Source organism: Ascaphus truei, chromosome 21, assembly GCF_040206685.1.
Source record: "Ascaphus truei isolate aAscTru1 chromosome 21, aAscTru1.hap1, whole genome shotgun sequence".
Taxonomy (NCBI): domain Eukaryota; kingdom Metazoa; phylum Chordata; class Amphibia; order Anura; family Ascaphidae; genus Ascaphus; species Ascaphus truei.
The window spans coordinates 7,366,230-7,379,021 of record NC_134503.1 but is presented as its reverse complement, the minus strand read 5'-3'; the positions used below and the strand labels follow the sequence as shown (position 1 = coordinate 7,379,021).

General features: G+C 47.2%; 1 protein-coding gene across 1 annotated transcript in view; it reads left to right on the top strand.

Annotated features, from left to right (window-relative positions):
- The first annotated feature begins 2,888 nt into the window (after window positions 1-2,888).
- DBH (dopamine beta-hydroxylase) overlaps window positions 2,889-12,792 on the top strand; it is a 28,249-nt gene continuing 18,345 nt past the window's right edge. Inside the window, exons 1-3 of the mRNA XM_075578813.1 lie at window positions 2,889-3,224; window positions 8,682-8,828; window positions 9,770-10,030. Of these exons, the coding sequence (XP_075434928.1) occupies window positions 2,889-3,224; window positions 8,682-8,828; window positions 9,770-10,030 (744 nt within the window). The remainder of the gene's footprint in view (window positions 3,225-8,681; window positions 8,829-9,769; window positions 10,031-12,792) is intronic.

Genomic DNA, 12,792 nt, shown 5'->3' with positions numbered 1-12,792 from the left:
TACTTGCCGTAGTCAGGGGTTGAAGAGGGTAGAGTAGTCAAAGTCCAGAGCCGTGGTCGAGGAGGGAAGAGAGTAGACGTCCAGTTGACGAGTTGAGGTCCAAGGATGCCAGAAGGTCAGAAGTCCGGGTCAAAGCTAGGGTCATACGAAAGGCACACGAACAAGGTAACACAGCAACGCCGGGTTGTAGCAAGCACGACAGAACAAAAGTCTATGCTCAGCAATCAGCATAGGGCTGATTGAGCATATAAGGGGGCAGGAGCCAATGAGAGTCCCAAGGGATGACATCAGACATATGTGGAGCAACGATAGGAGGAAGCAGGATGCAGGTGTGGTGCCATTCAGGTGAGTATTGCATGCGTGTGCCCGTGAAGCGCGCCGTGCGTGGGATCGCAGAGCGTCCATGAGCGGAGTCGGGAGCAGAGCACCGTGGCGGGACGTGTGCACGGCTGAGGAGACGCGTGCGTCCGTGGATGAGGCACGCGATGCGGCCGGGAGACGGGGTCTGCGTGCACTTCCCCCAGCGGGGGAAGGAGGTGTGTGTGGCGTGCGTCGCGGCCAGGGAGTGGAGCCTCCATGTGCTCCTTACACCTGGGTACAGAGTGGAGAAAGGTTTCAACCATTTTTTGGTTAAGTAACCCTAAATACAATTCTGAAGAACCCCCAACCATCTCTATTAGCAACTCTCTGATCAGATGCATTGTAAATTCTTCTGTATTTCATACTATTTTCAAATGACCAGAAAATTGCAGTGAACCCTTTAGGGATGCCCGGGGAACCCAAGGGTTCCTAGGAACCCTGGTTGAAAAACACTGACCTACTCCCTCCACATACAGTATATCTTCACAATTGACTCTTCTTCAAAGTACACACAAAAATACAGTTATCGCTCAGTACCAAAAACAAACAATCAAGTATGAGGCTCCAGGTGCGTAGGGAGGAGATAAAGCAAAAACACAAATGGCGAACAGAATCCCCCAGGTCCCTATTGGCACGCACTCATGATGCACAAGTATAATTAACAAGGATACATATCCACTAATTTCAACCAAAATTCCCACTACCGCAATGAGGGTATATCAACAGTAACAGACAGTCTGTATAAAAACAGAAAATAACAAAAGTTTAATGTTGACAGATAGTCACGCTGAAACAAGTGTAAGTATGTACAGGTGAGTTAAAAAAGGAATAAAAATGATCCCCTGGGGGGAGGTGTATCAGGTGGAAAGTTAGTAGTGAAATCAATTTAGTAGCTGTATTGTAATAATCTTAGCCTCACTACAATCATTCCATATATATAAGGTGGTGCGGTAATTACTAGTGTAACCCTGCTAAGGTATATACCCTGCAAACTGAATACACGTGGTATATCGTAAGCTGCAGCCGCAGCAGAGGTGAGTATAATAAAGAGTGTGGTGTATAACAACAAACACGCTCTATGTGCAGGCAATAGATAGTGGTGCAGTGATAAGCACCTATACGCCTAAGAATGCCTCTGTCAGATAATGCCCCAACACTCACTCCCAACACTGATAATATCAGAAGGCTGCAGCTGCAACACCACAATGTCAGCTGTCTGGTATACAACCGTATCTCCAAGCAGAGTGAGGAAATCTCCCGCCACCGCTGTCATGGACACCGTCCCGCTCGCAGGCGCCACAACCGTGACGTCACTGCACCCCGACGCCGTTTCGTGTCCGTAGACACTTCTTCAGGGGGACCAATAAAGCAGGGGGATCCCCTAGATCAGGGGTGGCCAACTCCAGTCCTTAAGGGTCACCAACAGGTCAGGTTCTAAGGATATCCCTGCTTCAGCACAGGTGGCTCAGTCAATGACTAAGCCACCTGTGCTGAAGCTGGGATATCCTCAACACCAGGCCGGTTGGTGGCCCTTGAGCACTTGAGTTGGCCCCTCCTGCCCTAGATCAACACTTAACGACAGCTTCTTGTGACTTTAGTCCAGTTTCTTTGTTTCCGTATCAGGACCAGCACATAGAATGTAAACTCATCAGAGTTCGGTTGGTTGCGTCGTTAAGCTCCCTGCACAATGCGGCACAAGGCAGGCGCGCCGGAGCGCATGGCCCCGCACGCTCCTGTCAGCCGAGCGATCTGTGGACTACAGATCCCCGCGACGAGTAGGCATGTCGTGGGGGCGTGGCCGATGACGTCACAAAGCTGGTTCGCCCTCATTGGAGCGAAACGCTCATGGGACCCGGCCGTCGCGAGACAAAGCCAAAAAAACGCGCGCCAACGCTCACGTGCACACGCGCTCTATGGATGTTCCCATAGACTCAATGTGTATGATCGCGCCACTCGCGCTGTCACAAGCGCGGCCGCTCTAAGCATTGCCGCGACCTAAGGATAAATTACACATGCATCGCACGGCCCCCGGCATTCTCAACCTGTTTGTTCATTATCAGCTTTCTGCTCTTATTTACCGTCAAACCAGTCCTCCAGGTGGGAGGTTAAGTAAAACTCAGCTGCATGTATATTGTATGGTTGACACAGATGTAACCAAATAATTGTTAAAAAAAAAACCATATAATCGTTTGCTGTCTAGATTGGCTCCTAAACTCCGTAGTGCCAGCCTTGCGCAGACGCATGGAGACCGGTGAATCAGTGGTGTTTTTAAAAGCAGCAAGCACTAAAGATTTAGTAGACAATACAAATGAGTTTAACCTTTTTTTTCCCTGTTCCTATTGACAATATCCATATGCAATTAGGCCAAGACAGCCAATGGAAGCTGTATCACCTGAGGGCCCAAAGCACAATCAGATTGGTAGAGAACCTAATGTAATTACTGAGCGCTGCTGACCGCACCTACGCAGCAAGGCTGGGGTATAAATGTCAGTAGCCAATTGCACTTTGCATTTCGTTCATGCTTTCAGATGGCTAACAGGAGGTCCTGTGGTTTCCCTCATCTAAAGATCAGGGAGGTTGTCCCCATCTATTTCACCATGGTGGCCGTATTTTTAATCCTCCTGGTGGTGTCTCTCCAGGGGACGTCACCAGTGGAAAGACCCTTTCCATACAAGGTGCCATTGGATCCGCGGGGATTACTCGAGCTCACCTGGAATGTAAGCTACACGGAGGAAGTGGTGAACTTCCAGATCCTGGTTAAAGACCTGAAATTTGGGGTGGTTTTCGGGATGTCGGACCGGGGAGACTTTGAAGGAGCGGATTTGGCTGTTCTCTGGAGCAATGGACATAACTCTTATTTCGGCGTAAGATATGAGCTTTGTTTTCTCTCTTTGTGTATTTGTAAAGGATCATGTAAATGTGTATGCTGAAAGAAACAGAAGAAAGTATATTTTGCCATTTTTTTATAAAGTGACCTTTTATAGCAAACCCTCCCGCATGCAAATACGGTGGTAAAAGTGTTATTGTACTGGATAGTATGGAATATGTATAACTGTTGTAGCACTCTTTGGGGTATGTTAGAAATGTTGCCTTAGTCAGTCAGCCATAGAAAGTTAAGGGGTTACATTTCTATTAAGCCCTAGTATGTTGCATATTCTCATGTAACATATGCTATGTGCCGTATTTCCTCGATTCTAAGGCTACGCTTATATTGCCAGCGACGCGACGGCGACATCAGGCTACGGCCGCTGGAAAAATCAAATTGAAATGACTTCCAGCGATCGCGACCAAGCTGCCGCGCTTACTATAAGCACACGCGACGGCGGCAATGCATTTGTTTTGACGCGCTGTTGCCATCGCCATCACTATAAGCGCAGTCTAGAGGCTGCGTCCATGGTAGGGCAGACCGCATGGACGCACCCGCATGCTGAGCGCACAGACTGCATTAAGGCAGTGTTCGCGTACATGCGGTGTGCGTGCGCGCGAAAGCGGGAGGCTAACGATGCGCAAGAAATCAGTTAAACTGATTTCTCAGCGCGACGGGCGGTCACGTGAGCGGTTCGCCCTATGAGGGCGAACCAGCTCTGTGACGCGCCTAGGCATGCACCTAGACACGCCCCCCAAGGCTCATCCACTATGGCCAGGGAAAGCACCCGCTTTCCCACAGCCTCCGCCCGCCTCCGCTTGGCGAAGGCACCATGGACGCAGCCTAAGACGTACCATTGATTTAATAAAAACATTTTGGGGGGAAAAAACACTACATTAAATGTGCAGAAAAAAATGTTTTTACTAGCAGAAAATAGCATACATTTTACTACTCCACTATACTATACTCTACACCACTATACTATACTACACCACTACACTACACTACAACTTTCTGCTATCATGTTATACTTACGTTGTGTCCCGGACCTTCCGCGACCTTGTTGCTCCCTCTGCACCTCTGCTCACTTCTTCCCCCCACCACCTCCGACGGGTGAGGACAAGTTCGGGTCCCGTCATCCAGGCTGGGAGTCGCAGAGAGCCGGAAAATACTGCCGAGCTGCTGCTGCTGCTGCGCTGGAAACATCCGCACTACGGCTGCTCCAGCAGCGCCCCGTTGCAGATTCTAAGACGTATCCCCATTTCAGACGTGAAAATGGGGGAAAAGGTGCGTCTTAGAATCGAAGAAATACAGTATCTGTTTAAAGGTTAGATGTCTGGCTACGCCTTACTTCTAGAAGTTGCTAGAAGAGTCACCCAGTAGGGGATGGCTCTGTGTAAGTAAGCCCACCCTTTAATTGGCTCAGTAACTGAGGAGGGGGACAAAGGTTATAAAAAGTGAGAGAAGGAATGGCTCAGCGAGTAATGACACTGACTGGCCTGAGTGTGAAGCAGGGGAGCCTGGTTCAATTCCCGGTGTCAGCTCCTTGGACGAGTCGCTTTATCTCCCTGTCCCTCAGGCACCGAAAACATAGATTGTAAGCTCCATGGGGCAGGGACCTGTGCCTGCAAAAATGTCTCTATAACGAGCTGCATAAATCTAGCAGCGCTATACAAGAACATGCTATATTATTGTTATTATTAAAAAGGCAGGGTTAGCCATTTGCCCTCAGATCCCAGGAGGAACAGAGGAGGGGTCTCCAGGCACTCCTAGCCTGCAAAGGGGAACAATTTTATTGTTTTTTTTCAGTGTTAGGGCAAATATCCCAGTTTAAGGGCCCTGTAAGACTGGAACTTCAAGGGAGTTCTGCCACAGCAGGGAGTGGTTCCTTACCGCAGGGCTTAAATACCTGAGGGGGACTGCTGAGAATTACTGGATGCAGGTGCCTAGTTCTGTCTCAGGCAGAGCAAAAGGCTTCCAGAGGAAGATGAGCTACTACAAACCTCATGGTGGAAGGAACTGGGTGGAGTGTAAGGATCTGAATAATGCTGAAAAACCAGTCCTTTTGTTCATCCTCAAGTTTTGCCTGCTAATAAAGTTCATCAAAATTCCTGGTGCCCCCTATCATTTCCTTCACTCATCATCAAAGAGCCAGCGCGGATTTCCGCAGAGCATCTCTCCGACACACACTTGGGACTGTTTGTTTCAGTGTGACCCTTTCCCTTAGCCGGGTGGGGGGATGGGGGGGGGGGATAGAGATGTTACACTGTATTTTCATGCTCATTTAAAAATATATCATTTTATTACAAAATACAAATTGCATTAAAAATAATAAAATCTCTTCCTTGATAGGAAGTAAAAACGTATGAAAATGTAGGCACAAAGTACGTGCATTTCCTCCCACAGATACAGTATGTCTCTTTGTTAGCTTTTTTTCTAGTAGAGAAGTATGTTGATTGCACTTTGTTCAGGAAGGAGCAGCCTTGCAATGTATCCCCCAGGACAGAGAATCCTACACAACCTTCCATCGTCTTCCCTGCCAATGCAGAAAGATGAATGAAGAACATAATTCACAATTGCCTCTTGTAAATGCCGTATACTGTATGCGTGGGTTACATACAAGGGGTTGCACTTTATTGACTGGTACTGTATATATTCCTACAGTGGTTCTCAAACTGGGATCACTGGACATCAAATGGTTCATGAAGATTTTATATAGGTGCTCTCCAAACCCATTCAAACTCAGCCATTCGTCTTTGGAAGGCTGTTTTTTAGATACAGTAGAGCAGGGGTGCATAAACTTTTCCCCCTGCCTGCTCTCTCCCCCCTGCTCAGCTCCGGCGTCAAATGACGACGCGGGGGTCATGTCACGTCGCCATGGCAACGCAACATCATGTGACCACCGCGGCGTCATTTGACGCCGGGTTGCCATGGAGACGCGTCGCCGAAGCCAAGGTAAGAGAAGTTACAGAAGCCTTGCACGGTCCCCCGGCATTTAATTTAAATGCCTTCGGTAAACCGTGGGGCCTCTATCCACCGCGCCCCTCAGTTTGCGCACCCCTGCCGTATTTTGGAATATGTTATACAAATACTGTAATATATTAATCAGAAGAGCTAAGTAAGTATGATGTTCCTCCAAACCATGATTTATGTTCTCGGGAAGAACCTTCTTATTATTATTATTGATCTGTTGACGTTCTTGCATTGGGATCAGCACTGTGCAGTTGGATACAAGCAGAGGAAGCATGAATACTCTGAGCTACCCAATTATACAATGATGTGGTATACAAGTACAGAAGGCTGGGGAAGTAGTCTTGCCAAATCTTGCAATCGCAGTTAGAGTGGGCGGACAGATGTGATAACAAGATTCTAGCTAAGCTCTGCAAGGGTGCTGTAGGGGGTGATAAATAAGAACTTCATTCACTGGTCTTTATTACATGATACAAAACTGGATGGAAAGGAAAGGAGAAAAATGGCGGAGAGAGACGCTGAATTTGTACATCCCATCATAAGATATCCATTGTGTTACCCCTCCCATACTCCTTCTTGGCGCTCCCTGCTTTCTAAATAGCAAGCAGATACTCAACAGGCAAATTAGGTGCAAAGTTCTCATCCACGCTGACACTACAAGATTCAGAATGAAATGGCTTCTCCATCAATTTAGCTCCCAAAGTTCCACATACAAGCGGTCCTCGGTTATCCACCGGATTCCGATCTGGGAGTAGCGTTGGATAGTGAAACCATTGTAACGTGAGTCCCATGTTAATCAGTGGCGGTGAGCATTGGATAACGCATTCAGGCGTCGGATAACGGCCCTTAGGGTTGCATTGTAAAGCGTTGGATATGCCATTCGTTGTAAAGAGAAACGTTGGATAACGAGGACTACCTGTACAGCTTTATATTTGGTAGTTCATCTTTATACCATGTAATCCATATCTCTCACCTTATTTTGCTACATATCTTGCAAGAGCAGGTACCTTTTCTGGACACATTCTGTTAGACGTCTGTCTGTACCCCCGGGGCAGTAGTACCTCATTGTCAGCATACATATCAGTATCCTTTTTTAGGAAGATAACAGTAGCCCCATTTACCCGAATCGGGACATTTGATCGTGACCGTCTCGCCGCCACCGAGTCTCCGCCGGTGTTTGGCTGAGGGACCCTTTGCCGCAGCTGTTCCACCGCCGGCCATTCCGCCAATAAGGTAAATTCATTTAAAGGGTTCAGTGGTTACGATAGGAGGTTAAGGATAGAGGTTTTAGGGTAAGGGGGTTAAGATTTTTAGGGTTAGGGATTTGGGTAAGGGGTTAAGGATAAGGGATTTGGGTAACTGGTTCTAGAGTAAGGGGATAAGGTTTTTAGGTTATGGGATTTGATAAGGGGTTTAGGGTAACGGGATCTAGAGTAAGTGGTTAAGGTTTTTAGGGTAGGGGATTTGGGTAAGGGCTTAGGGTAACTGGTTATAGAGTAAGGGGATAAGGTTTTTAGGTTATGCAATTTGGTAAGGGGTTTAGGGTAATGGGTTCTAGAGTAAGGGGTTAAGGTTTTTAGGGTAAGGGATAGCATTAGTATTAGGGGTTAAGATTAGGGGTTTTTTTTAGGGTAAGGGGTAAAATTAGGGGCTTACCTTGGCAGTAAAACGGCCGGCGGAGATCTGTCCCTGCGGCGAGGTGAGTGGCGGCAAAATGCCGGTGGCGAATTGGTCACAGTAAAATGTCCTAGATCGCTGTTAACTCAATATTGGTTCTTATTTGCGAAGGCATTTTTTCAATTTTCATCTAACAATAATAGGCATTATGGTAACTCTGTGCATTGGACAACACCATAGGACTGCAAATAAAGTGCGAATGAAGAATGTGTTCATCCAGATGCTGGCCTTTGTTGTTGGACATTAGAGGGAGGAGCTAGTGGTTACGGTAGATCACACTTTCTATTCTGATGATGAACTGATCATCACACACTTAAAATGAAAAAAGTCAGCAGACTTTTCTTGAATCCCTTTGAATCCCTGAGTGGCCTGCCGAGTAACAGGTGAAGATGCTCCCACTAGGGTGTGTGAAATCAGAACCAACCAGAACCTTACATTACAAAACCAGAACCCTTCATATTTTTAGAACCAGAACACCAGGTCAAGTGCCCAATCTCCAGGCATTTTCTGCCGTATCTTTTGTAATACTTGTATGTTTTTCTGTTCTATTATTTCAGTTTCCTAATTAATCTGATTTGATGCTTATTTTCCTATTTAATAGTTTTATGCCTATTTTGAGTTTTTTTCAATAATTTGGTAAAAACAAACAAAGTAATAACTTTGTATTTAATTTTTTTGAGGGAAACCCCAGAGTTAAAACAAAAATATCATTTTTTTTTAAAGGATTAAAACATGATGGGAAGTGCCCATCCATAGATCTCCCCACCCTTCCCTATATAACATCTTCTCTATGTGACACTATACATAGGATGCATGGAGTGATGAGCAGGGGCAACTTCACATGGATTTCCAACAAGATTATCAGCTGCTGATGGCCCGACAGGCCCCAGAGGGTCTCTATCTGCGCTTTAAAAGACCCTTCAATACATGTGACCCAAGAGATTACCTTATTGAGGTACTGTATACACACCGTAACATGTCATAACAACCTTCCATTCCCCTATAGACTTCCACTACATTTTATAGGCTGACCCACTGCAGGAGATAAGAGAGCACTCACCAAACAAAGCTGGATTTATCCTATTGCAATATAGCGTTTCCTTGGTACCGCTTTCTGTAATAGTCTGTTATAACATTTTTCTAGGGTGTGCTCATTGGAACTGCAGAAATATAAGAGCATGACAGGTCTCAGAGGCACCTATATCTGCCTCCCTGCAGAACAGTGCCACAAATAGGGGGGGGGGGGGGAGTATATGGCAGGTTAGTGAACATGAGTGATTCTAACACCTACCTTGCACCAACTTCTATGGCCGAATCTTGGGGGCCACATTTATGAAGCCGCACAAGTAGTTTCGCTCGTGTAAAAGTCAGCACCAGTAATATAAGTGAAGCTTCCTGTGTGGCTTACTAGACCTAGCCATTAGTCGTTAGCCTCGGAGGGTTAAATATCAAAGAAAATTAGTTTTATTAAAAACCAATGCGACTTTTTCCTTTAAGTCTGGTGGAGGGTTTTTTTGCATCAGTTTTGTAGGTGAGAGACTTTGATGTATATCTCCCATGGTCTTATTAAATGTATGGGATGCCAATATATTAACTACTTGTATGGCTCCTTTAACCCCTTTGGTGTTTTGGGATTAAACACCATTGAAAATATAATTTGCACCATTGCTAGAGCCTTTAATGTAATGAGCCTGAGCAATTGCTCCCTCTCTTACAGGTATTTCTGGTTTCGAAAGCCCCTGATCGATCAAGTCAAGTTGAAAGCGTGGAGTGCCCAAAGCTGTCCTTGGGCTCCCTCCATCTGATAGGGATATCCTCAGACAACCTCCTATCCCAATGATATGGAGCCAGGTGCCAAATTTAGGAATCTAATAGAGCTTCCCTTCTCGTCACCAGGATGGTACAGTGCACCTGATCTACGCGCTTCTGGAGAAGCCATTCCCATCACTGTCTGCCATCAACATTTCTGCCCTCCAGAGCCGGGGGCTCCAGCGGGTACAGCTGCTGAAGTCAGAACTCCGCACACCCCACCTCCCTGCCGATGTTCTTACCATGGATATCAGAGCACCAGAAGTCCTCATCCCCAACCAAGAAACCACCTACTGGTGTTATATCATTGAGCTGCCTCAAGACCTCCCCAAACATCACATCGTCATGGTAAGTGAAAGATGCCTGCAGCAATATTATAACGGATACACTGGGGGTCGCTAATCAGTTTGTAAGGGCATAACATGCATTGCTAACCAGGGAACTGGGGAGCCAACATATTGGATATTTTGTTCTATTATTTAAGTTCCAGTGAACACTATAAATGGTAGAGTTTACAGGTCATCATCATACCCACAAAATATAATTTTGGTGAGAAAGAAATACAGGCATACCCCGCTTTAAGGACACTCACTTTAAGTACACTCGCGAGTAAGTACATCTCGCTCAATAGGCAAACGGCAGCTCACGCATGCGCCTGTCAGCACGTCCTGAACAGCAAAACCTTCTCCCTACCTGTACAGAAGCTGTGCGCAAGCGGGGAGACTATAGAGCCTGTTACAAATGTGTTATTTACATCAGTTATGCACGTATATGACTATTGCAGTACAGTACATGCATCGATAAGTGGGAAAAAGGCACTGCTTCACTTTAAGGACATTTACATACATGCTCCGGTCCCATTGCGTATGTTAATGCGGGGTATGCCTGTAGTCATTTGTCTTTTGTCGCAAGAATTCGAACTGGGATTTGAACTTTGTTCCCCCTTCTAAAAATAATATGAAAAAACTCACATTTTATTAGAAAGCAGGGTCAGCTTTTCAGTCGTAACCGAAATGTTGACCCTGTTTTTTAATAAGATTGGATTTTATTTTCATGTTGTTTGGTGTGCTTTGGCAATATTCCTACCCGTAGACTCTTGTGTTTTTGGCTCCCTCACTCAATCCCCCCTCATAATCACCCACTCAATCCCTGCTCACACTCATCCACTCAATCACCACTTACACTCACCCACTCAGTCCCCCCTCACACTTATCCCCCCTCTCACTCATCCACTCAATCCCCCCCACTCAATTCACACTCACCCACACAGTCCTCCCCTTGGACTCACCAACTCAATCCCCCCTCTCTCTCATCCACGTAATCCCCCTATCACTCACCCACTTAATCTCCCCCTCTGACTCACCCACTCAATCCCCCCTCTCACTCACTCATTCAATCTCCCCTCCTAACTCTCCCCCTCTCTCTCTCTTCCCCCATTCTCTCTCTCTTTCCCATCCTCTCTCTCACTCTTCCCCTCCTCTCTTACTCCCCCCTCTCCCCTCCCCTCTCACTCCCTCCTCTCTCACTCCCCCTTCTCTCCACTCAATCCCTTCTCCTCTCTCATTCCCTCTCCCCTCTCTCATGCCCTTCTGTCATTCCCTTCTCCTCTCTCACTTCCCTCATCTCTCACTCAATACTCCCTCTTCTCTCACTCACCTCTTCTCTCACTCAATCCCCTCTCCTCACACTTAATCTCTCCTCCTCACACTCCCCTTTCTCCTTTAAATCCCAGGTCCTCTCAATCCCCCCTCCTCTCTCACTCAATCTCCCTTTCACTCAATCTCCCACTCCTCTCCCACTCAATTCCACCTCCTCTCTCAATCTCCAATTCTCTCTCCTCTCCCACTCCCTCTCTCATCGGACTCTCCCCTCCTCTCTCACCCCTCTCTTTCACTTCCTCTTTTCTCTCTCACTCCTCTCTCTTCTCCCAACCCCCCCTCCTGTCACTTCCCCCCTCCTCCCACTCAATCATCTCTCACGTTCCCCTCCTTTCTCACTCAACCCCCTCCCTCTCAATCTCCCACTCCAGGCCCCACTCACTCACTCAATCCCTCTCCTCCCTCACTCCCCCCCTTCTCTCTCACCCAATCCCCCCCTTCTCTCTCACTCAATCCCTCCCTCCTCTCTCACCCTCCTCTATCTCAATCCATCCCTCCTCTCTCTCAATCCCTCCATCCTCTCTCTCAATCCCTCTATCCTCTCTCTCAATCCCTCCATCCTCTCTCAATCCCTCCCTCCTCTCTCTCAATCCCTCCCTCCTCTCTCACTCAATCCCCTCTCCTCTCACTCAATCCCCTCTCCTCTTGCTCCCCCTCTTCTCTTGCTCCCCCTCTTATCTTACTTTCCCTCCTCTCTCACTCCCCCTTCCTCTCACTCCCCCTTCCTCTCATTCCCCCTTCCTCTCACTCACTCCTCCCTCCTCTCTCTCAATCCCTCCTCTCACTCAAACCCCCTCCTCTCTCTCAATCCCCTCCTCTCTCACACCTGTCTCACTCCCCCCTCTTCTCTCACTCCCCCCTCCTCTCTTGTGCCCCCCTCTTCTCTCACTCTCCCTCCTCTCAATCCCCTTCCTCTCATTCCCCCTTCCTCTCACTCACTCCTCCCTCCTCTCTCTCAATCCCTCCTCTCACTCAATCCCCTCCTCTCTCACACCTGTCTCACTCCCCCCTCTTCTCTCACTTCCCCCTCTTCTCTCATTCCCCCTCCTCTCACTTCCCTCCTCTCTCACTAAGTCCCCCACTTTCACTCAACCCCCACCCCCCTTTCACTCTCACCCTCTATCACTTGAAGCACATTATAATAAAAATCCTGAGATTCAGAGACTTTGGACTGAAAAGTAACTTTTTAATGAAACATTTTTTTTGACAACAAAGCCTTATAGAAATCAACAGTCCTTTCCAATACGATAGTGCCATATTGATGCTTTCACAGTCTACTGAATAAGCCCCCCCTACAGGTCCAGCGAAGCCAAAGGGAATGAGTCTGCCATCCAGTGAATGAAGCATCCCTGACAAGGTAGATGCAGTTTACCACTGAGTGCATAAAACCTGAGCAACTTCCTGATATTCAATGAAACAACATCCCCGTGTGGGATTTAAAATTAGACTTCT